Below are 26,754 nucleotides of genomic sequence, written 5' to 3' on the forward strand. Positions count from 1 at the left end.
ACTACTCAATAGAGAGCTTACAAAACATGATTAATATTTTGAATACTTTCAGCTTTTAAACCAATGAACGAAAAAGAATTAAATTTCTATTATTCTTCAAGAAGTTCAATATCTTATCTGAACTTCAAAAATAAGCAGAACTGTAGAGAAGCAATTATACCTAAACCAAGATAACAGCAGAAGTTTTATTCTTTTTCACTTGTCCAACTATAGAACTGAAGAATGCTTCAAAACACTATATAAGACATCTTAGGGAAGAGGAAGGAATCAACATTAAAGGGCTAGAAAATAAAAATATTGAGACTTTAACAAGAAAAATTAACATGCTAAGTTAATAAACACTGTATTAACCAAAACAATGATGACAAATCATATATACGTAACTCTGATAGTCCATTTCTATTTTCATTAAAAGATGTTAAGAAAAATGTGTTTTCCTTTAACAAATTATCCCTCATGTATAAAAACAATTTCATAAAAACTAAATCTTGTAAATTTTTTTCTGCTAATTTTTCTACCATGTTAAAACCAATTTCCAATATGAAAAATGAGGCAAGTAGAAATAAGCATTACTACAGATACAGTCATGAGCTATTTTGCTGAAGTTTTGCTTTCCTGTATCATACAGGAAACTTAAGGATTTAAGGCAAACTAAATAGTTAATGATATGCTGGAATTTAACATGTGTCATTCTGAGTATGAATACAATCTTCAGTTTTATTAACATGAGGGTTTTGTCACTGTCTTTGATTATCAAGAGATACTAGACATACTGGAGAACATTAAATAAAACAATCAGTTAAAAATCTTAGATGCTGATGGGACCACTTAGGAAAGCTCTCAAAAACTGACAGCTATAGTTGTGAGCAAATGCCTGTAGGTGATAAGGAACCCTGGTATCTGCAATTTGAGGTAAATACCACTAGGTGGAACTGTTGTTACCTTATTCAGTGAGGGAATAAAAAAAAAATATTTTTACACACACACAAAACAGGCAGGCATTGAGCATAGGCTCTAAATCGTTACACATATTTTAAATAATGGAAGCAATGTAAGGAACTACATTGAAAAGAAAAACATTTCATGAAAGCTGGCTTAACATTTCTCTACAACATCTTATTGCCTTCTCCGCTTATAAGTCTAACTAGAGCATAATTAGACTCATACTTAATACTGATGGTAAAAAATGCTGGCTTGACCCTTTTACAGGGAGAAGTCAGAAGAAGAAACTAGTCAAGTAACTGCTATGTTTAAGACTTTAAAAATAATTGTCAGTCATTACAAGACACAACTGAACCCTTTTCGCTGTTATCCACATAATTCATACTTAGCCTCTCTCATTCTCTCATAATTCTCACTCAGCTTCTCTTTCTCATTAATGCATCATACTTACAGTGGGCACAAAATAAATACATTAAATAGTATTAGTTCCCTCGTCTTTGTTATATGTTTCTAGTTTTTGCTTATCTATAGAGTATTCAGCAAAAAATTCAAGATACCTAACTCTTATTTCCGGAAGCTGTTAAATTTACCTTTTATCCCAATAAGTTTCTTAAGTAAGGTTCATATGATATTTTCTCATACCATAATTTATTTGCTTATTGATATGCAAAGTGGCATACCTTTATTTAACACACTCTCCACTGATTGTATACAAAGCTATTTGTAAAACAGAAGTCAATTACCACCACATTTTAAAAATCATTGGGCTTCCGCCGCGGCAGCCATTGTAGAACAACAGCCATGGCTCTGCGCTACCCCATGGCCGTGGGCCTCAACAAGGGTCACAAGGTGACCAAGAACGTGGGCAAGCCGAGGCACAGCCGCCGCCGCGGGCGTCTCACCAAACACACCAAGTTCGTGCGGGACATGATCCGGGAGGTGTGTGGCTTCGCCCCTTACGAGCGACGAGCCATGGAGCTGCTCAAGGTCTCCAAGGACAAGCGGGCCCTCAAGTTCATCAAGAAGAGGGTGGGGACACATATCCGCGCGAAGAGGAAGAGAGAAGAGCTGAGCAACGTCTTGGCCGCCATGAGGAAAGCGGCAGCCAAGAAGGACTGAGCCCTTCTTCTCTGTTCACAATCACAATAAATCTTGCCCAAAAAAAAAAAAAATCATTGGTTAGAAGAGTTTCCACATAATCCATGAAAAACAGTAACTTCATCCACACATTAACTCTTATGATAACTGATTCTGGAAAAGAGTTAAGTATTAAAGAATGCAATTCTAGGTTCTTACCTTTGGTGGCTTAAATGGATAATCGGATGAAAATGTGATATCCAGAAAAAACACACCACCTTCATATACAGAACCTGGTGGACCAAGTATAGTCGATCTCCATTCATAAATGTTATCTCCTTTAGGCCCAGCACTATTTAAAAGAAATTAAAAATCAATGTGTGTATCTGTGATCTATGAATATTAGCATCTTAAACCAATTAAGTATCAAAGGTAAATTAGCAACTTATAACAGTACGAGATAAATATAAAAGAAATAAGCCTCAACCAACTTGTGCAGGGATGTGTGAATAAACACATTTGGAAATAGTTCTAACTTACAGAAAAATCACAAGAACGAAGAAACTTTATCCAGAATTCCACTTTGCTCATTTGCTTTAGTCAACTCCTTTTCTCTTTCTCCATCTCCCCCTTCTAAATTACACGCACACACATGCACACACACACAAAGTGCTTTTTTTCTAAGCCATTTGAGAGAAGGCCAATGTATCATAGTCCTTTCAGAATATTTATTCTGAAATAAATATTTCAGTATCATTTCCTAAAACAATCTAATACAACTGCAATATAGCTACAACTTCAATAAAAGTAAAATCTGTACAATACCTACAATCTGCAAAATAATGTCAACTGACCCAATGATGCCTCAAAAAAACCCTCAATTTTCCTCCAGATACAGGATCCCAGTCTTGAGATCGACCATCTATATCCAGTGTCTTTAGTCTCCTTTAACATAGAGCCTTTCAGCCTTCCTTTGCCTACGACAATATTGAGCATTTTTGAAGAACACAGTTCTTATTTAATAGAATGCTCATCACTGTGAACTTGTCTGGTGTTTCCTTGTGATTATATGCAGGCAGTACATTTCTGGCTAGAAGAGAACGTAAGTGATGCTGTGTTCTTCCCAGGGTGTCATATCCAGCGCACACTGGTGATGGTAATTTTCATTATCCAGATCAAGTACTACGCGAGTGCAACCAAGAGGCAGTCTTTGGAAACTCAGCGTGTGTGCTCAGTTGCTTCAGGCATGTCCGACTCTGTGACCCCATGGACCATAGCCTGCAAGGCTCCTCTGTTCATGGGATTTTTCCCAGCAAGAATACTGGAGTGGATTGCCATGCTCTCCTCTAGGCAATCTTTCTGACCCAGGGATTGAACTCGAGTCTCCTGTGTCTCCTGCATTGCAGGTGGATTCTTTACCGCTTGAACCAACAGGAGAGAAGCCTAAGACTGTGCAAATATCCCACTCTTCATCAGCACTTCTATCCTAGATTTAACATCGACTTGTGATTCCTGGCTAAAGTGAACTTTACTATGATAGTGATAAAATCATAATTTTCCAATGTCAGCATTTCCTTCACATTTGTGTTTGAACCCTCTCTTCTCCTATCTGTATGAACATGTGTATTATTTTGGTGAGGTCTCATGGATTCTTGGAGAAGGCAATGGCACCCCACTCCAGTACTCTTGCCTGGAAAATCCCATGGACGGAAGAGCCTGGTAGGTTCCATGGGGTCACGAAGAATCAGACACGACTGAGCAACTACACTCTCACTTTTCACTTTCATGCACTGGAGAAGGAAATGGCAACCCACTCCAGTGTTCTTGCCTGGAGAATCCCAGGGACGGGGGAGCCTGGTGGGCTGCCGGCTATGGGGTCGCACAGAGTCGGACACGACTGAAGCGACTTAGCAGCAGCAGCAGCATGGATTCTATACCTTTTTTCCTAACGATTTAGAATTCTTACTGCATTTAATTATTTTGATGCTCATATTATCCCAGAATTGTCCAATGGGAACATCTTCAAAATGACCCTTGTATCCTTATCATAGGCCACCATCATTTTGGGGGAAGCATTTTCTTACTTTTTAGCATTACAGTATGTTCCAGGCTCCCATCCTTGGAATCTGCTACTTCTTCAAGGAGCCCTGGTTCCCTTTAGTGCGAATGTATCTCAAGGTCTGAGTGCCAGGTGGTGCTAAATCCCAAGTACATTACATTGTGTTCAACACCATCATTTCATTTATAAACTACAATGACAGATAAATAAAATCTAAACTCACAGTACTTTTCAAATTTACCTTACAGACTTCTGTTTTGCTCTAACCTTATAGAATAACTTAACTTTCTGCCCTCAAGTATATATAATGCTTTTCTTCTTTTAGCGATTGTCAGTTTAGAAATAATCCGCATGTTTGATTTAAAATAAGTGCAAACCAACATTGATAGAGCAATGACATTAGGACTTTTAAACATACATTAAATGATCTGACCATATCTTAATTCAGAAAAACATACACTGTAGACTGTAAACATTAAGCAAGCAATGCTATCAATAATCACTCTGAGAACAGTTCATACAGAAAGAGTGTAGAAAACGTGATGGTACAATCAAAATGTTTATAGTATGTTTCAAAAACCTATTTTTAAGGTAGATATACATGAATTATAAAATCTTACTATTATGGCCTATTTTATGGCCAAAAAAGATGTCCTTTTCATTATAGGGCACTGGAATGCAAAAGTAGGAAGTCAAGAAACACCTGGGGTAACAGGCAACTTTGGCCTCGGAATACTGAATGAAACAGAGCAAAGACTAATAGAGTTCTGCCAAGAGAACACACTGGTCATAGTAAACACCCTCTTCCAACAACACAAGAGAAGACTCTACACATGGACATCACCAGATGGTCAACACCGAAATCAGATTGATTATATTCTTTGCAGCCAAAGATGGAGAAGCTCTATACAGTCAGCAAAAACAAGACTGGGAGCAGACTGTGGCTCAGATCATGAGATCCTTATTGCCAAATTCAGACTTAAATTGAAGAAAGTAGGGAAAACCACTAGACCATTCAGGTATGACCTAAATCAAATCCCTTATGATTATACAGTGGAAGTGAGAAATAGATTTAAGGAACTAGATCTGATAGATACACTGCCTGATGAGCTATGGCATGAGGTTCGTGACATTGTACAGGAGACAGGGATCAAGACCATCCTCATGGAAAAGAAATGCAAAAAAGCAAAATGGCTGTCTGGGGAGGCCTTAAAAATAGCTGTGAAAAGAAGAAAAGTGAAAAGCAAAGGAGAAAAGGAAAGATATAAGCATCTGAATGCAGAGTTCCAACGAATAGCAGGGAGAGAAAAGTAACCCTTCCTCAGCGATCAATGCAAAGAAATAGAGGAAAACAACAGAATGGGAAAGACTAGAGATCTCCTCAAGAAAATTAGAGATACCAAGGGAACATTTCATGCAAAGATGGGCTCGATAAAGGACAGAAATGGTATGGACCTAACAGAAGCAGAAGATATTAAGAAGAGGTGGCAAGAATACACTGAAGAACTGTACAAAAAAGATCTTCATGACCAAGATAATCATGATGGTGTGATCATTCACCTAGAGCCAGACATCCTGGAATGTGAAGTCAAGTGGGCCTTAGAAAGCATCACTACGAACAAAGCTAGTGGAGGTGATGGAATTTCAGTTGAGCTATTTCAAATCCTGAAAGATGATACTGTGAAAGTGCTGCACTCAGTATGCCAGCAAATTTGGAAAACTCAGCAGTGGCCACAGGACTGGAAAAGGTCTGTTTTCACTCCAATCCCAAAGAAAGGCAATGCCAAAGAATGCTCAAACTACTGCACTCATCTCACATGCTAGTAAAGTAATGCTAAAAATTCTCCAAGCCAGGCTTCAGCAATACGTGAACTGTAACTTCCAGATGTTCAAGCTGGTTTTATAAAAGGCAGAGGACCCAGAGATCAAACTGCCAACATCCACTGGATCATCGAAATAGCAAGAGAGTTCCAGACAAACATCTATTTCTGCTTTATTGACTATGCCAAAGCCTTCACTGTATGGATCACAATAAACTGTGGAAAATTCTGAAAGAGATGGGAATATCAGACCACCTGACGTGCCTCTTGAGAAACCTATATGCAGGTCAGGAAACAACAGTTAGAACTGGACGTGGAACAACAGACTGGTTCCAAATAGGAAAAGGAGTATGTTAAGGCTGTATATTGTCACCCTGCTTATTTAACTTATATGCAGAGTACATCATGAGAAACGTTGGGCTGGAAGAAGAACAAGCTGGAATCAAGATTTCTGGGAGAAATATCAATAACCTCAGATATGCAGATGACACCACCCTTATGGCAGAAAGTGAAGAGGAACTAAAAAGCCTCTTGATGAAGGTGAAAGTGGAGAGTGAAAAATTTGGCTTAAAGCTCAACATTCAGAAAACGAAGATCATGGTATCTGGTCCTATCACTTCATGGGAAATAGATGGGGAAACAGTGTCAGACTTTATTTTTGGGGGCTCCAAAATCACTGTAGATGGTGATTGCAGCCATGAAATTAAAAGACGCTTACTCCTTGGAAGGAAAGTTATGACCAACCTAGATTGCATATTCAAAAGCAGAGAGATTACTTTGCCAACAAAGGTCTGTCTAGTCAAGGCTATGTGGTCATGTATGGATGTGCGAGTTGGACTGTGAAGAAAGCTGAGCACCGAAGAATTGATGCTTTTGAACTGTGGTGTTGGAGAAGACTCTTGAGAGTCCCTTGGACTGCAAGGAGATCCAACCAGTCCATTCTAAAGGAGATCAGTCCTGGGTGTTCTTTGGAAGGACTGATGCTAAAGCTGAAACTCCAATATTTTGGCCACCTCATGCGAAGAGTTGACTCACTGGAAAAGACTCTGGTGCTGGGAGGGATAGGGGGCAGGAGGAGAAGGGGACGAGAGAGGATGAGATGGCTGGATGGCATCACTGACTCGATGGACATGAGTCTGAGTGAACTCTGGGAGTTGGTGATGGACAGGGAGGCCTGGCGTGCTGCGGTTCATGGGGTCGCAAAGAGTCGGACACGACTGAGCGACTGATTGGGTCTGATCTGATCTTAAGTACCAGTTTTGTTTATAAAAAGAAGACAGTTTAACCTAATTCAATGACATTTCCTTTTCTAAGTTAATTTTTCCCTTGATGACTCAAAGTAATCATTATAAAACTATAGTGTGAGACTTTTACAGTGTAGCTGCTTTACTAAGCTGCTTCTAAACCATACAAGTTCTCCACACACTGATGACAATAATGACAGTGATAAAAGCAGCGGCTAAGGTTTACTTCATAAGAAGCCAAGCATTTTTCAAAGCACCATAGTACACATCTCACTGAATTCTCCTTACAAATCTATAAAACATACAATTATTATATCACTATTTTTTAGATGAGGAAACTAAAGTTCAGAGAGTTAAATAACTTTCCATATATCCCATAGCTATAAAACATTCTGATAGAATTTGGATGAAATCTGAATAAATCTCTATTGACTTCAATGGTTTTGCTATACATATATTTCTTCTTATAATTTCTGTGCTACTATGTGTAATTTAATCTTCAGTCAAATTTCCCAAATATTTGGGGAGCAATACAAGGAGAGCTATTCTCCAAAGAAACTGAATGAATATCCTCAGTGATACTCTTTGGTTTTTGGCAGAATTATGTTATGCTTGAGATGGCTGGGGATTACTATACTTTAGTGATTCACAGAATTTCAGCATGAAAAGGATCTGGTTGACGCTCAATCCCTCCTTTTACACTTGAAGAACCCAATTCACAGAAAGTAAGTCCTCCATCTCAAATCCTCTCTTCCAGGTGGTAGAAGAGCTGGGACTCCCACAGCAAATTCCTGGTTCTTAAGTTTGCTTTCTTCTCAGTTAGGCTATTTCTGCTACAAGACACTAAGGATCTGGTTATGACAGCAGGATATGAAATGTGGTTTTCCCCACTGTCTTGGTGGAGAAGGAAATAGCAACCCACTCCAGTGTTCTTGCCTAGAGAATCACATGCACAGAGGAGCCTGGTGGGCTGCCACCTATGGGGTCGCACAGAGTCGGACACGACTGAAGGGACTTAGCAGCAGCAGCCACTGTCTTGGAGTAGACCTAGCAGGGCTGTAGCTCATGGTTGTGTTCTAAGAACACCTAGCCTAAGGCGCAGGACTTAAAGGAGATATGGGTTCGATCCCTGGGTTGCGAAGATCCCCTGAAGAAGGAAACGGCAACCTACTCCAGTATTGCCCTGAGAACCCCATGGACAAAGGAGCCTGGTGGGCTACAGTCCATGAGGTCACAAAGAGTCGGATACAACTGAAGCAACTTAGCACAGCACAAGGTAAGTTAGGGCTAAAACTCAGCCCTTGTTGGCTGCCCTATCTGGAATAAGGGCCTCCTTTCCCTCTTCCTTTCTCACAAAGGTGCCACCTGCTAACCAAGATGTGGGTTAGCGGGGACGTAGATGGAGTTGAGGGTAGGTGGCAGGGACATGCTGGATATACGACTGACTTCAGTCTAATTCAATTTACCACAACATTTTACAGGCTAGTAGCTGACTTACCACTGAGGCGTCATAACTGAGTAGAAAAGGGGTGCTAAATGCTGGCAATCTCAAGACAGGTCCTAACGACACCTTTCCACTAGTTCTTAGTCTCTCTTTTCCAAAAAGAACAACACTCCAACAATTCTATACTCCATCCTGGATCATCAGTTTTTCCCTCTCTGGTGAATCATGCCCACAAGAATACTAAGATGCCATTTCCTCAATCTTTGAGCTAACCTTGATTCCTCTACTGCTTCCAGCTCTCATTTCAGTTACCTCTAACAGGCTCTTACCCCACCACCACCACCACCACCCCCCACAACCTGGAACAGCTCTCATCCAAGGTCACCAGTGACCTCATCAGGGCTCTAATTGCTCATTCCTCAATCTTCATCTTATAGACACAGTTAGTCACTTCTTCCTCCTTGATGTGCTTTCTCTGCTTCATTGTCCTTCCTGGTTTTCCTCCTAACTTTCTTGGCCCCTCCTTCTCAATCACTAAATGCCATTATCACTACGGCAATCACTATTGCCATTCCTTATCTCCCTAACTTCTAAATATTGCCAATCCAGAGCTCAGTCCTTAAACTTCTTCTCCTTTCTACCTACATATACTCTTTTGTTGATCTCCTGCTGCTTTATGGCTTCCAATAGCAACAGTAAGCTTTGAACCCACCAATTTGTATCCCCAGCCTACATTTCTATACTGATTTTCAGGGCTAGAAATCAAAATGCCTACTAAACAGTATTTATTTTCAAATCTAATATTTTGAATCCAATAATTTTGAAAATTTTAACATGACCCAAATTGAATCCCTGATCCCGATTCCTCTTACAAGTTTCCCTACTTTGGCCGATGCTCAGGGCAAACGCCTAGACCTCACCCTTGACAGCACTCATCTCTAGCCCACATCTGTAAATTCCATTGATTTTATCTTTAAAACATACCTCAAATTCTACTACTTCTCCCGATCACCTCAACCCTGACTGAAAACACCAGCATCCATTGGCAGGTTAACTCCAGTAGCCTCCTGGTTTCCCTGTGGGACCCTAACCCCACCACGGTAGTCAATCAGCTCACCTAACTGTGGTCAAAACCCTCCATGATAAGGCTTCCCTTCTTATTCTGTGTTAAAGTTCTATGACCTAAAGGCACTGTGTCATTTGCTGCTATCCTTTTTATCTGCTCCTCTTTTCCTTGTTCAGCTGGCTATACAACTCTTTCTTCAACATATAATGTACAGATCCACCTTGGGGCCTCTGCAGCAATGTCTCTCTGCCTGGAATGCTCTTCCTCAAATATGCACATGGTTTGTGCTCCACCACCTTCTTAAGGTCTTTGTTGACTCAAAAACCACCTCTCAGTGAGGCTTTTCTTGGCCGCTCTCATCTAAAATGTCAGACAATCTCCACACATTTCATCCTTCTATTTTTCTCCATAGCATCAATCAGTCTCTAACATGTATTTTATCTATTCCTCTCACTTACTATTTATTGGTCTGTCTCCCACTAGAATATAAGCTCCATGAGGCTGCAAGATGTGAACCAGGCTCTTTAACTTTCAGTGGGCTGGGCTTTTATGCCCCGAAAAACAGATGTATTTTAATCATTCAAAGTGACTACAGTGTTATGCGATCTGCCCAAGCTGAGATGAAAGGGAGATCTTGGAGCATGTTTAATGGCAGGAGAAAGGGAAACGAGAAAGTGAAAAAGGAACTTTTTCTTTATACAGGTATCCCCTACTTTTTAAAGATTCACTTTATGCCACTCTTATGCCACTTTATGCCTGCTCTTACGAAAGACCTGCCTGTTTTCATCAACCAAAAGAGACCTGAAGAGGATCTTTGCTTTTGCAAAAAAAGGTGAGAGGTGAAAATAGCGAACAGTCTTCACTTGCATTTAACACGGAGGCGGCGCGTCCTGAGCAGTGAGGGCAGCACCAACAGCCGCCTCCCCCAGGAACTACACTCTGCGTCTCAGCATCAAGCTTCCGTAGCTCTGATCTGTGAGTCTGTGGGCATCTGTGCTTTGATTTATTTTGTGCACTGTGAGCAAGACATGTCCTAAGGTAACTGCTTCTTCACTTGACGTCATTTAGGCTTACCAAAGGTTTCCTAGGAGCACTCTTACTTTCAGATGGTGGGGTAAACCTGAATTAACTTCGGAAGAAAAGGTTCATTTACTTAGTAATTTTACTGATACAGCGAAAGTAAAATCCATTTCAGTTCTGAGTCGAATTATGCAAAATCAGAGACAAAATTAACAGGAACTTTGTTTACTGAAATCTCACTATTTGCTAACACCAAAAAGAAAGATGAATTGTTAAATTCCATAATTAAGGACTTAAATTTGTTTAAATACTATAAAGAAAATGAGAAGTACTTTTATTTTACTGTTTTTCTCCTTTCCTCCCTTTAAATACCATGTTTCCCATAAGTTATTACATCTTCTACACAAAACAAACAAAAGTAAAAAGCAAGTAGAAAGTTAAGCTTGATAAACTTGCACCTGGGAATTTTCAGTTACCAGCTGTTCTTATTGTTAACGACTGACATTTTTTTAAACATTAGCAGCAGGAAAACTGATCTTAGCAAAATCCATTTTCTCATCGCTTGAGTATTAATTTAGCAATTACTGTTACTCAAGGGTCATAAACACTAGCCTTTCACAGAATTGGAGTGCCCCATAAGAAATTTCAAATGCTTAACAATAGATTAAATTTTATACATATCCCTTTTAAAAATATATATATAATTCTTTTATCCACATGGCTTTTTAATTCCATACTAAGCCAAATGCAAAGATCTGAACTAAAATCTATATGGTTTCTATCCCTATGGCCATCTTAAAATAAGCTGAATTAAATTCAAGGAGATAAGACTATCAACAATGACATAAGACGGACATACTATGAAAACTAGTATAATGGTGAGCGTCCCATTCTAAACCATTAAACTGATAAAATAAATATACCTGCATGTAGTACACATTTAAAATTTAAAAATTACTAATACAAAGTTCTTACTTAAGCATGGGTTTAATTTTATGTCTACAAGAATGAAAGAGCTTGAACTAAGACAAAGTGAAAGTGAGGTCGCTCAGTTGTGTCCGACTCCTAGTGACCCCATGGACTACCAGGCTCCTCCGTCCATAGGGTTTTCCAGGCAAGAGTACTGGAGTGGGGTGTCATTGCCTTCTCCAGGGGGTTTTCCAATCCAGGGATCAAACCCAGGTCTCCCACATTACAGGCAGATGCTTTACCATCTGAGCCACCAGGGAAGAGTGAACTAAGAAAATACATTCATATAACCTGAATAGACCTATTTGAATAGACCTTATCCACCATGACTAAATTTTAAAACACTACATTGATACATCTATTATAAATACAAATAAAACCAAAGAAGAACTAAATAAATGGAGAATACTCTATGCTCATGGGTAAGAAAACTCAATACTGTCAAGATGTCAGTTCTTTCCATCTACAGAGTCAATGCAAATCATCAAAATCCCAGCACATTACTCTGTATATATCAACAAACTGATGATAAAGTTTATATGAGAGACAAAGACCCAGGAAAGCCAACACAGTATCAAAGGAGAATGAAGTCAGAGGACTGACACTATCCAACTTCAAGACTTACTATACAGCAACGGTAATCCAGACACTGGGGAACTGGCAAAAGAATAGACAAATGGATCAACTGGACAAAAACAGAAGCCAGAAAACAGACCCACATAAAATCGAGTGACCTTGACAAAGGAATGAAGATAATACAATGCAACACAGATAGTTTTTTCAACAAATGGTGCTAACAACAGCTGGACATCCATATGGTAAAAAAAATAAAATTTGGGCACAAACCTTACACCCTTCATAAACATAAACTCAAAATGGATCACAGATCTAATATAAAATGTAAAGACATCATTAGGGAATTCTAAATTAAAACAAGATACCACTACACCCCTACATGAGTGGCCAAAATCCCAAACACTGACAACAACAAATATTGGTGCAGATGTGGCGCGACAGGAACTCTTATTAACTGCTGGTGGGATGCAAAATGGTACAGCCTCTTCAGAAGGCAGTTTGACCAATTTCTTACAAAACTAAGCATACACTCTTAACACACAATCCAGCAACTGTGCACCTTGGTACTTAATGAGCTGAAAACTTATGTCTATACAAAAACCTGCACATGGATGCTTAGAGCAGCTTTATTCATAATGGCCAAAACTTTGAGGCAACCAAGATCGCCTTTAGTCAGTGAAGGGATAAATAAATTGGTATTAATATATTCAGATGGTAGAACATTATTCAGTGTTCAAAAGAAGTAAGCTATCAAGTCATGAAAAAACATAGAGGAAACTTAAAAATGCATATTCTCAGTGGAAGAAGCCAATCTTCCACTCATACATGTTGTATGATTCCAAATATATGACATTTTGGAAAAAATAAAAACTATAGAGTTTGTAAAAAGATTAGTGGTGGGTAGGGTTAAAGGGAAGGATGGGACGAACAGGCAGAACATTAACAAATGTACCAGTGTGTTACGAGATGGTGGTGAGGAAGCTGTGTATGTGGGGACAGCAGGTGTTACGGGAATTCTCCATACTTTCTACTCAATTTTGCTGTGAACCTAAAACTGCTCTAAAAATAAAGTTTATTGATTAAAAAAATACAAATAAAGTTAAGAACAAGTAAACTTTTCCATATTAAAGCAAGTTAGTAACCATTTCTTTAACTGTTGGTTTATGAAAAGTTTCAAACTTAAAAAGGGATGCTTACCCTCCAAATCTGTTTTAAAATCAATTAATTTGGAACTTGGGTCACATTAACCATATTAATACAACTGGTAGTTTCAATGCTGGCTCATAATTCAGTTTAAACAATTTCCCGATAACTTTAAATGAAGTACTATATATGTGAAGATCCCAGACTTTTACTAATGAAGACATCATGAATATCTATTATTCCCTCCAAGTTGTTAAGGCAAACACTTTCTCCTCCTAGTCCCTTTCACTCTGTTGGCTGAAGACTATAGAGTTCTACCTTCCCTGGGACACTAAAGTGGAGTGTGGGGGAGAAGGTAATCTCAGTGATCAATGAGTAACCCACTTTAACGAGGTTATCTATGGCGGTCAGGGCTTTGGGATATTCCTGGCATGTATAAAAAATTTAATTACATTAAGTACATCAAATGCTAAATGGACATATGTGTGAAGTAGACCAAGCAACCTTTGTATTGGGAAAATATGTCCCCAAAGAAGAGCTGCTGCAACAACAACAGTAACCACGTGCACTGACTGAGCATTTGGATGTCGCTGATACAGCCAAGGGTCACTACATTAAATGCTGTGTATCTCATTTAAGCCTTGTAACAATCCTGTGAGATAAGACGCCCGGTCCCCAAATGAGAAAACCAAGGCTCACAGCAGGTAAGCAGCTCTGCGCAAATTCTCCATGGCTAGTATGGAGGCAGACACAATGAGTTTATCTAGAGAGAATACAATCTTAACCATACCTTTATATTTCTTTTCAAATTTCAAACATTTGTTTTTTAAGTGAACAGGTGCTACTCCTGAGTTCACTATTAGGGAGCAATGATATAAGACAATGGGAGAGGGGAAATGGCTTAGAAAACTAAAATATAGACCTAGCAGTCTGTTGGAGAAGGAAATGGCAACCCATTTTAGTGTTCTTGCCTGGAGAATCCCAGGGACAGGGGCACCTGGTGGCTGCCGTCTCTGGGGTCGCACAGAGTCGGACACGACTGAAGCGACTTAGCAGCAGCAGCGGCAGCAGCAGCAGTAGCAGTCTGTCAGCAGTTCACAACTATCTTCCCATTCCCCATCCCCAGAAAGTTTGCCTCTTTCTGGTAAATTTAAAGCCTTGAGAAGTCTGCAGCAGCATTGCTTATTAAGCCATACTGTGTCTTGCTGAACATATGAATTCACTTTGAACCTGAAGTATGTGCTTGAGCTTTTGCAAAAGTTTGCACACTTCACCACAGTTGACTCAATGGAGAAAATGGAAACAAAGTTATTCATTTATTCATTAAAGATTTAAGGGTCTTCTATTCTGTGCTGAGCACTTATGCAGAAAACTAAAGATATAAAGGCCACCGCCTTCAGGGAAATTACTGCCTACCTGGGAATATAGTGAGTAACCAAACAAACGCACACCTGTGTGCATGCGCACACACACACACACACACACACAAGGGAACAGATAACGTGCTACAAAGGACAAGTGTATTTGCTGAGTGACCTAGTTAGGAAGCACAGGGAAGATTCGCAGAGTAACTCATGTTTGAGATGGTATTTGAAACGCTCAGTAGGGGGTAACTAGAAAAGCTTAAGGGAAGAGCTGGGGAACACTAAACAGCATATGTAAATGCCCAGAGGTGTAAGGAGCAAGGTGACCGGCAGGGCCCGGAAACAAGCCTAGGTGGTAGACGCATAGAGAACAGGGGAGAGTGCAGTGAGAGGAGAACTGAAGAGGGAGCAGGTCCCTGTCGAGCTATATTATAGAGCCTGACATCAAAACATTCAAGCAGGGGCAGGGCTGTCATACTATTACATTTTGAAAACATTCCTCATACTGCCATATGGAAAATGGTCTAGAAGAGAACCAGAAAGCCTGTCAGTGGACTACTGTGATAATTCAGGTGGAGATGAAGGTGGACTGGACTAAGGCAGTATTAGAGATAGAGAGAAGACAATGGATCGAGAGAGAGTCAGGAAGGAAAAATCAACCAAACTTGTGTTGTTTGGAATATAGGAGGTAAGGGAGAATGAGGTATCAAGAACAGTTCAGTTTTCTGGATGTGCAACTGAGATGCATACAGAGATTAGGATAGAGACAATGGAAAAGAAGACGGCTTGGACATGCTAGGATTAAGATGCCTTTGAGATGTACAAGAAATAGATGTATCACAATGTCAAAGCCTTGCCTGTGTTAAATATTTACAACTCAAAGTAGACACAAATGTCTGAGACCTGAGTGCACAGGTGGTAACTAAGGTCCTGCAGATGAGGATAAACCAGATTATGGAAAAATACAGGGATGAGGAGATGACACTTAGAAAAAGAAAACCACGTATAAATCATGATAATATATAGCAGGCCACGACAAATATATAATAGAGTGACAAGAAAACTAAATGGGAGCAAAGCAAAAGAGATTAATTAATACATGAAGAGCTATGGGGGGAAATGTGGCTTTGAAAGAGAAGACTTCATCTGCTAAGAATATGGGGACCACACCAACTCACAGTGAGGAAAATCAAAACGTAATTTGGAAAGATCTGCAAGACATGTTAAATAGGGCGGGTGGGAGAACAAAAAAGAAAACAGCAAGTACAGAGCAATGGATACAAATACTTCTATTACAGGTGTAAACTACAACGGCTATCTGCATGTGCATGTTGGCAATATAAACAGACTCTTTCTGGAAAGATATACAAGAAAATGCTAATATGGTTTCCTCTAAGAAGAATCTGGTGCTCTGTAGTAGAAAGGAAACCTACTTTTCACTGTATACCCTTTTCTATTCTAAATGGTTTCCTATGTACCAAAAAAAAAAATAAAAAAATAAAGTTTTGCCTTTTTTTTTTTAACTTAATTAAAAAAAATAAGGGGAAAAAGAACAACCCAGTGAGTTTTATGTGACTAAAGTACCAGACCACAGGAGAAAATCTAAACCACACAGGATTTTAAGCAGGCAGAGTGAATTTCTATGATATGTTTGTTTTCCTCAATCCTAGCACTTTGGCACCTGAGACACCCTGATTCTGGAATAACAACGATTTAGAATGACTTACCCTTTCTTAAGTAACATCCTTGCCCCCATTCCTTGTACATTTTAAAGTTTGGAGCAAAGCAAAAGAGAGATTAACGTCCAAAATTAATTTACATTAATTTGTCCAAAGTTTAAGCTTTGCCATTATACTGTAAATCTGTATCATGTGTCAATCATATTTAACAGATCGTCTCATTTTAATTTACCATCCTCTACTGAATACTTTAGGACAGACTATGACTGGGTAAAATACAACTAAGAGATGATAAATGGACCAAGCTCTAGTCTAGTTTATCATGAAGGTTAAATTAAGCACACATCTGTCTTTTAGTTTTTCTGTATGTTTTGTTTTAAAGTTTGAGCGCCAAGTATGAACTGTTTGTGCTGTACGCTCCATTTTCGTTCAAAACTTTATGAAGCCCACAGTGAATCCCTGACCTGCAAAAATATTTCAAAATTAAATAAAAATCTATTTCCTGCTTATGTTCTATTTTATGAAAATCTTTTTCCTTAGTGGATAACATAATTATAAAGCTTCATAACATCGGCAGTACATATCGATATAAAACAGTAAGCAGGGCACTTTCAAAATTCAGTGCTAATGGCCCATTCTTGTAACATTTACTGAGCAGCCACTGTATGCTGGGCACTGTTAGGTACTGAAAATAGTGATGAACAGACAAGACATGATCTTTGCCCTCACAGAGGCTGTACAAATACTGCACAAATATCACAAAATTATGAACATGAAATGAAAAGAGAAAGTGATGTTGCTCAGTCGTATCCAACTCTTTGTGACCCTTTGGACTATAGCCTACCATGCTCCTCCATCCATGGGATTTTCCAGGCAAGAATACTGGAGTGAGTTGCCATTTCCTTCTCCAGGAGATCTTCCCGACTCAGGGATAGAACCCAGGTCTCCTGCATCGTAGGCAGATGCTTTACCGTCTGAGCTACCAGGGAAGTCTTGAAATATGAAACATGAATAATGCTGGTTAAATGCAAAGTCACTTACATAAGCAGGATTTCTCCCAAAAAGAGTACTTAATGAACTTATCCTTTGTTTTATGTTTTGTCCTAACATATCTAGGGAATGGACTATATTCCTTTCAGTTAACACTGGTTCACTCAAGTAATAAAGGGAGAGGGAGGGGAGGAACATTGTGGACTAAATCTCCCAGGTGATTTTAATAAGCAACACTCTTAAGGACAGAAGCGGAAGATATTAAGAAGATGTGGCAAGAATACACAGAAGAACTGTACAAAAAAGATCTCCAGGACCAAGATAATCACAATGGTGTGATCACTCACCTAGAGCCAGACATCCTGGAATGGGAAGTCAAGTGGGCCTTAGAAAGCATCACTACGAATAAAGCTAGTGGAGGTGATGCAATTCCAGTTGAACTATTTCAAATCCTGAAAGATGATGCTGTGAAAGTGCTGCACTCAGTATGCCAGCAAATTTGGAAAACTCAGCAGTGGCCACAGGGCTGGAAAAGGTCAGTTTTCATTCTGATACCAAAGAAAGGCAATGCCAAAGAATGCTCAAACTACTGCACAATTGCACTCATCTCACATGCTAGTAAAGTAATGCTAAAAATTCTCCAAGCCAGGCTTCAGCAATATGTGAACCGTGAACTTCCAGATGTTCAAGCTGATTTTAGAAAAGCCAGAGGAACCAGAGATCAAATAGCTAACATCTGCTGGATCATCGAAAAAACAAGAGAGTTCCAGAAAAATATCTATTTCTGCTTTATTGACTACGCCAAAGCCTTTGACTGTGTGGATCACAATAAACTGTGGAAAATTCTTCAAGAGATGGGAATACCAGACTACCTGACCTGCCTCTTGAGAAACCTATATGCAGGCCAGGAAGCAACAGTTACAACTGGACATGGAACAACAGACTGGTTCCAAATAGGAAAAGGAGTACGTCAAGGCTGTATATTGTCACCCTGCTTCTTTAACTTATATGCAGGGTACATCATGAGAAACGCTGGGCAGTAAGAAGCACAAGCTGGAATCAAGATTGCCAGGAGAAATATCAGTAACCTCAGATATGCAGATAACACCGCCCTTATGGCAGAAAGTGAAGAGGAACTAAAAAGCCTCTTGATGAAAGTGCAAGAGGAGAGTGAAAAAGTTGGCTTAAAGCTCAACATTCAGAAAACGAAGATCATGGCATCTGGTCCCATCACTTCATGGGAAATAGATGGGGAAACAGTGGAAACAGTGTCAGACTTTATTTTTTGGAGCTCCAAAATCACTGTAGATGGTGATTGCAGCCATGAAATTAAAAGACGCTTACTCCTTGGAAGGAAAGTTATGACCAACCTAGACAGCATATTCAAAAGCAGAGACATTACTTTGCCAACAAAGGTTCATCTAGTCAAGGCTATGGTTTTTCCAGTGGTCATGTATGGATGTGAGAGTTGGACTGTGAGGAAAGTTGAGCGCTGAAGAATTGATGCTTTTGAACTGTGGTGTTGGAGAAGACTCTTGAGAGTCCCTTGGACTGCAAGGAGATCCAACCAGTCCATTCTAAAGGAGATCAGTCCAGGGTGTTCTTTGGAAGTAATGATGCTAAAGCTGAAACTCCAGTACTTTGGCCACCTCATGCGAAGAGTTGACTCATTGGAAAAGACTCTGATGCTGGGAGGGATTGGGGGCAGGAGGAGAAGGGGAAGACAGAGGATGAGATGGCTGGATGGCATCACCAACTCGATGGACTTGAGTTTGAGTGAACTCCAGGAGTTGGTGATGGACAGGGAGGCCTGGCGTGCTGCAATTCATGGGGGCTGCAAGTCGGACATGACTAAGCAACTGAACTGAACTGAACTGATTACTATATCTGAAGCCATGGGTTGCAACCTTGGCTGCCAAGTGGAATCAACAGTGGACCTTTAAAAATTACTGATCCTTAGGCTATAGCCCCGAGAGATTTTGACTTAATCAGTGTGAAGTATGGGGTGTGGCCTGAGCTTAAGAGAGATTTAAAGGGTCATCAGGTGATATAAAGTGTAGCCAAAAACATTCAAAAGGACTTGGGGGAGGGGGGAGAGCTGATATGCAGGAAGAATGGGGAAATACTCAGCTATGACATAATTACCTAGGCTCTGTACTCCTATTGTACAGACAGATGTTAATAGGCTACAGTAATTTCTTGCCAAAACTCATTATCATCTTGGATCATAGTGAATTTATGAAGGTGATGCTGTTCTGTTGGGCTCAGCCAGGGGCATGATAGCCTCCCTGGACAACTCCTCCATCACCATCTCTGAAAGCTACAATATAACCAGCAAAATGTGTGCTCGTTGCTCAGTCATGTCCAACTCTGCAAGCCCATGGACTGCAGCCCACCAGGTTCCTCTGTCCTTTTCCAGGCAAGCAATGTTTGTTGCTCAGTCGTGTCTGACTCATCGCGATCTCATGGACTGCAGCCTGCCAGACTCCTCTGTCCATGGAATTCTCCAGGCAAGAATACTGGAGTGGGTTGCCATTCCATTCTCCAGGGGATCTTCCCGACCCAGGGATCAAACCTAGGTCTCCTGCATTCCTGGAAGAATTCTTTACCGTCTGAGTTACCAGGGAAGCCCAACCAACAGAATACAACAATTTTTAAAAGTGTGGTCAAATGAGAAACTGTCTCAAAAACATCCTTACTCATACAACGCACAAGTAATTTTGCCTATACATTTGTCTCTAAAAAGTAAAATGTTTTACGATAGTTTAAGATCCCTGCTCGTCCTGTTCTCTGCTTTCTTAACATTTCCTTCTCCTTCTCTGACTACAAAGCAGAGGCTGACTTATAAGTATCAGGCAGAGCAATCATAGATGGGTAAAATAGTATTCTAAATCCTATTTATATTTAGTAATTTCTCTCAGTTCACCCTGTAACATCTAGAAAATTCCACATAATTTGGGAAAACAATTATAATGATTATTAAATCTAGAAGATTAACCAGTAACATCACTAGATATTATTATGACCATCAAGCTATAAAACACTTTTAAAACAGACCTAAATAACACCTGCAACTATCATTCAGGGACTTAAGTAATATCATCTAAAAGAATATACAACAGTAAAAGATTCACTAAAACAATCAAGAATACATTAATCTATGTGACACAGAACAGTTCTACTAGCATAACACTGCACACTGACACCAGGTTAGAAATGTGAAGTCACAAAAGCAGCTGCTGCACAGTAAGCTAAAATCAAGTACTCCTTAGGATAAGACGTTATAGAAACCACAATCTTCTACTGATGAACACTGGCCTTCTGTCACCTTGAAAGATCCTTTTTACCCCACTTCCATCTCTTATTATCTGGATTAACCTGAAGTTGAGTCATACATACCCTACTTCTTTTTATATATATATATATATATATATATATATATATATATTCCACAGATATTATTACACATACATTCTCTCTCTATATATATATATAACTTTGAGATAACATTTCACAGAAACTACATATAGATTGTTTCTACGTCTAGAACTGTAGTACTGTATATTTTGCATTTACCGAACGTCATAATTATCTGTCCAACTGTCATCTCAAACTCAACAAGGTCAAAATAATCTTCAAAACACAACCTGGCCCTTGTAAAGATCCAAAATTATAGTACTTGATAGCAGAAGTGTGGGAGGAACAGTCATGCTCACACATTACTAATGGGCAGAGAAAGGAGTGAACTTTTTAAAAGGTCTTTAGCCACAGTGTCAAGAGCCATTTGGTCAAGTAATCCCACTTCTAAGAAGCTGTCCTAAGAGAATAAACAGAGATGTGGACAAAGATTTTTGTATAAGGAGGCGCAAAGCAAATTAACAATGAAATGCAAATGTCCAACAAAATGGTAACAGTTAAATGACGAGGTTTTCAATGAACTCTAAAATCGTCACTACAAATCATGATTCTGAAGATTATTTACTGACACGGAGAAATGCCCATAACAGATTAATGTGGAGAAGTGTCACAAAACTGTATTAGTGGCAATCAAAATGTATAAAAAATAGGTGTATATACCATATTTTAAATAAGTTAGATGAAAACATTAAAACTGGTTATGTCTACAATGGAATCATAGTTGATTTTTATTATGCATATTTTTGCTTTTGTGTCTTATCAAATATTCTGTAATAATTATACTGTGATAATCAGAAAATAATGTTATTTTAAAATACAGCACTTTCACTTATCGTTTCAGTTACACAGACTTGAGTTTTAAGCTTCCTTCTTCTCCAGGCCACGTATCCAATCATTCAACGAACCCTTTTAAGCAACTGTTCTGATAGCACAAGAATGGAAGCAGCCAACTAACTGTACTGGGAAGGCTCAGAAATCCTCTGGAATCCTTGGAAAAATTCCTAATGACTTTGATCATGCCATTTCTCCTACCTCCATGATAATCCCTGCCTCTTTCAATATACTTTATTAGAACTCATTAACAGAAAGGCCTCCCTAATGCTATAGAGACTTCTCCCCATTGAAGTCATCTAATACTCACTGCTGTTCGGTTTTTTGGTTAGGTTACACAGATGGGGGACCAACTGGAGGAGAACAGAGAAGCTTGAGGTCAAGGCAGATAAAAACATTAAACAACTCCTGAAGGCACCAAATGGTAACATGTTACACAATAACAGCCTTGAGCTGACAGGACTGAGTGATGTTCAGCACACAGTCTCTGCTTCCTAAAACAGGCGAACGGACATTAATTTTCAAACATCTGAAAAAACTCAATTATTCTTGAAAACTGGTATGTTAGAACAAAGACATATGACAACTAAATGCACTGTGGTATCCTGGACTGGATCCTGGCACCAAAAAGAAAAAAAAAAAAAAAAAAAGAGTATTAGCGGAAAAAAATTTGAATAAAGCCTACAGTTCAGTTATTATTAATCTTTTTAGCTTTGACAGATATTACAGAAGCCTTCACAAATATTTTTCATTTCTGATGGCTTTTTCTTGCCTAAGGGATAGGCACCTAATATCAATAGTACTAAGTCAGCGCTAAGGTCTGCCCAGATCAGAGATGAGGTCTTCTGCCTCACATTCCAATGCTCTCATAAACGACACTGCCTCATGTTCAAGTCTTGGTTGTCATTCAATCCACCGAGTGAAAGCACCAGCCATGGAAAGAATATACAATAAATCTACTATATAGACAGACAAAACCCATCACAATTTGCACTGTTAAGAATCTTTGTGTTTCACGGCACTCACAGAAAACCGTACATCTATTTTAACAACTAGTATTGAGCTATACCAATCACTGATATAAAAGACATTTCATACTAAGCTTCCATTACCACTCAGTGCTCCTATGAGGAGAGGTAAAGGCCTTTGTCTCAAGTGCTATTAAGCACTGTACAATCTACTTTAAAAAGGAGAAAAAAAAATGCCAGTGAATCTCTGAAGCATTATTTTTCACTGTACTTCTTTATAAAGTAAAGGAGATGTGCTAAAGCATCAGAAGGAGCCTCTAAGAGTCTACGTATGAAAATTCAAGTCTCCGTGTTCTTCCAAGGTAAAGACTATTTCACTTACTACACAGTCCAACTCTTTTGATTAACCTAACAATGTGACAATAAGGAGAATAGTTTTATAAATATCTCAGAACTGTTTTGTTAAACATTTAATCTATGATTACTCTGAATATTACAGCTGCTGAAAAGTGACTTCCTTTATCGTCAAGCTAAGTATTTTCCCAGTATTTTACCCTACGGACTACGCGACTGAGCACACGTGCACACACAGAAGCACTGGCGACTGCCCACCCTCACCCTTTACACCACACTTCACACTAAAGAGAGGCTACAATTCTTCTAACCATGAAAGTTCAGATGTTACAGCGTTTTTATACGTCCCAATGCAGCTAGTATAATGCTTTCCACGTAACACTTAATAAATGCTTGCTGAGTAAATGTCAAGCATGATAAAAGGCATCATGGCAAAAGACTGATTCTTTACAAAAATATTTTTGTTCCAGCCAATATTTTATTTTACGAACATCAAAAGTCAGGCACTGCAGACCGTGGTAGAGACAAAAATAAAGAAAAATAAAACATCATACATCTAGATTTACAGAACAGTTATATGCCAAATAGCATAATGTGCAAAACGATGTCTCACGGAAGGTTCAATGTCCCATGGAAGGATGGAGGAGGATGCATCAACTCTGCTTAACTGTGTAGAACAGAAGACGCTATGCATGCCTGAATATAAGGCAATCCACCATCTTCCCAGTACAAAGAGATAAAAGCTTTTTGCTTCCAATCTAAACACATCAATTTTTAGCAAAGTCAAGGAAACTGTTAAATGATCATTTAAAATAATTATTAGCTTACAGATATTTAAATCACCCAATAAGAAATTAATTTGCAAATAATGCTTTTCTTCACTCTCATAGTCAGTTAAAATTTTATTCAACTCCTTGATGCCAGGGTCTTCATCATCACCAGAATCATCTCGAGAGTACATGAACTCACTTTTAAGTTACTGAGATACAGCTCTTCTTGACTGTACAACTGACACTGCTCTCAAAAATTTTATGCTGGCCAAAAGTACCATCTGCACAATTTTAAATGTTTTTTTTCATTCAACCTAAAAAGGCATATTCACTATATACTCAATGGAACCATTTATTATATTCCTTCTTAAATGTATTAATCAGCTTTCTTGTGTCACTAAGTCATGTCCAACTCTGCAACCTCATGAACTGCAGCATACCAGGCTTCCCTGTCTTTCACTATCTCCCAGAGTTTGCACAAACTCATGTCCATTGAGTCAGTGATGCCATCCAACCATCTCATTCTCTGTTACCCCCTTCTCTTGCCCTCAATCTCTCCCAGCATCAGAGTCTTTTCCAATGAGTTGGCTCTTCACATCAGGTGGCCAAAGTATTAGAACTTCAGCTTCAGCACTAGACCTTCCAATGAATATTCACGGTTGATTTCCTTTAGGACTGGCTGGTTTGATCTTCTTGCTTGTCTTCTGAGTTATAATTTATAACACAATGTCACATTTTGAAGTGGACAACTGGTTAGGTTGCAACATCAACCACAATCACCTTGTAATATCACCACAATCACCATAGAGAACCTTTCCACCACCCAAAAAGGTTTCCTCATACTCCTTGCAGTTAATCTCCTCTCCTCACCCCTATCCCCTAAGAACAACTGTTTTGCTTTCTGTTGTCACAGTTTCTCCTTTTCCAGAATGTTGTATCAGTAGAAATAGAGAGTACACAAAGCTTTGTGACTGGGTTCTCACATTCAGCACAATCTCTTCAGACTCATTCATGTTTTGGTGTGAATCAATAGTTCCTTCTATTATACAGATATATCACAATTTTTATTTACTCATCCAGTTTGTAGACAATGGGTTGATTTCAGCTTTTGGCTATTAGGACTAAAACCACTATAAATATTCAAAGTACATCTCTGTAAAAACGTTTTCATTTCTCTTAAGTAAATCCCAGTAAGTGATATTGGTGGGTGTACTCATTTCTTAGAATTGCCGTAACAAAGTATCATAAACTGAGTGGCTTAAAACAACTGAAATTTATTCTCTTCCACCTCCGGAGGCCGGAAGTGTAAAATCAAGGTATTGGTCAGGCAATGATCTCTTGAAGCTGCTAGGAAAGAACCTGCCCATGTCTTTTACTTAGCTGATGTGTCTGTAATCGTCAGAAGTACCCCCTCTTGCCCCTGTACACTCCCTGTCTCTCTCCTCTTCTTCGGACAAGTGCTGGATTCATACTAGACTAAGTCATACTGGATTAAGAACTCCCTACTCAAGTAACGTTCAAAATTCTCCAAATCAGGCTTCAACAGTATGTGGACTGTGAACTTCCAGATATTCAAGCTGAATTTAGAAAAGGCAGAGGAACCAGAGATCAAATGCCAACATCCGCTGGATCATCGAAAAAGCAAGAGAGTTCCAGAAAAACAGCTACTTCTGCTTTATTGACTATGCCAAAGCCTTTGACTGTGTGAATCACAACAAACTGTGGAAAAGTCTTCAAGAGATGGGAATACCACACTACCTTACCTGCCTTACCTGCCTCCTGAGAAATCTGTATGCAGGTCAAGAAGCAACAGTTATAACTGGATATGGAACAACAGACTGGTTACAATTCGGAAAGGAGTACGTAAAGGCTGTATATTGTCACCCTGCTTATTTAATTTCTATGCAGAGTACATCATGAGAAATGCTGGATTGGATGAAGCACAAGCTGGAATCAAGATTGCCAGGAGAAATATCAATAACCTCAGATATGCAGATGACATCACCCTATGGCAGAAAGTAAAGAACTAAAGAGCCTCTTGATGAAAGTGAAAGAGGAGAGTGAAAAAGTTGGCTTTAAACTCAGCATGGAGAAAACTAAGATCCTGGCATCTGGTCCCATCACTTCATGGAAGTGATGGGGAAACAATGGAACAGTGACGGCCTTTATTTTGGGGGGCTTCAAAAATCACTGCAGATGGTGACTGCAGCCATGAAATTAAAAGACGCTTGCTCCTTGGAAGAAAAGTTATGATCAACCTAAACAGCATATTAAAAAGTAGAGACATTACTTTGCCAACAAAGGTCCGTCTAGTCAAGGCTATCATTTTTCCAGTAGTCATGTATGGATGTGAGAGTTGGTCTATAAAGAAACCTGAGCGCTGAAGAATTGATGCTTTTGAACTGTGGTGGTGTAAAAGACTCTTGAGAGTTCCTTGGACTTCAAGGAGATGCATCCAGTCCATCCTAAAGGAGATCAGTCCTGAATATTCACTGGAAGGACTGATACTGAAGCTGAAATTCCAATTCATTGGCCAAGTGATGCGAAGAACTGACTCATCTGAAAAGATCCTGATGCTGGGAAAGATTGAAGGCAGGAGGAGAAGGGGATGACAGAGGATGAGATGGTTGGATGGCATCACTGACTCGATGGACATGAGTTTGGGTGAACTCTGGAAGTTAGTAATGGACAGGGAGGCCTGGTGTGCTGCAGTCCATGGGGTTGCAAAGAGTTGGACAAGACTGAGTGACTGAACTGAACTGAACCGACTCAAGTGAGGCCTTGTATTAAGCTGCAATGATTATTTCTAAATAAGGTCAGATTCGATGTACTAAGACTGAGCACTGAGACATACCTTTGGATGGGGAGGGGTGGGAGTGGGCACAATTCAAATCCCAACAAAGAGTCCTACGTAAGTGTATGTTTATAACAACCAATTGCTAAACTATTACTCAAGTGGAAAGACTAAAGATCTCTTTAAGAAAATTAGAGATATCAAGATTTCATGCAAAAGGGGCACAA

The 26,754-nt window shown here is 39.3% G+C and overlaps 2 protein-coding genes across 7 annotated transcripts in view; one reads left to right on the plus strand and one right to left on the minus strand.

The window, feature by feature from the left end:
* UBE2E3 (ubiquitin conjugating enzyme E2 E3) overlaps positions 1 to 26,754 on the minus strand; it is a 92,511-nt gene that overhangs the window by 4,674 nt on the left and 61,083 nt on the right. For all 6 annotated transcript variants that reach the window (XM_025273982.2, XM_025273972.3, XM_025273989.3 and 3 more), the window contains exon 4: positions 2,239 to 2,371. In XM_025273982.2, the coding sequence (XP_025129767.1) occupies positions 2,239 to 2,371 (133 nt within the window). The remainder of the gene's footprint in view (positions 1 to 2,238; positions 2,372 to 26,754) is intronic.
* On the plus strand, positions 1,691 to 2,114 carry LOC123330745 (60S ribosomal protein L36). The gene has a single exon (XM_044932861.1). It carries the CDS (start codon positions 1,744 to 1,746, stop codon positions 2,059 to 2,061), a length of 318 nt encoding a protein of 105 aa, XP_044788796.1. The 5' UTR covers positions 1,691 to 1,743; the 3' UTR covers positions 2,062 to 2,114.

This window comes from Bubalus bubalis, chromosome 2, assembly GCF_019923935.1.
Source record: "Bubalus bubalis isolate 160015118507 breed Murrah chromosome 2, NDDB_SH_1, whole genome shotgun sequence".
NCBI lineage: Eukaryota > Metazoa > Chordata > Mammalia > Artiodactyla > Bovidae > Bubalus > Bubalus bubalis.

What these genes read in the sequence shown, in the direction of transcription:
- LOC123330745 (XM_044932861.1), top strand. Translation starts at nt 1,744, where the DNA reads ATGGCTCTGCGCTACCCCATGGCCGTGGGCCTCAACAAGGGTCACAAG.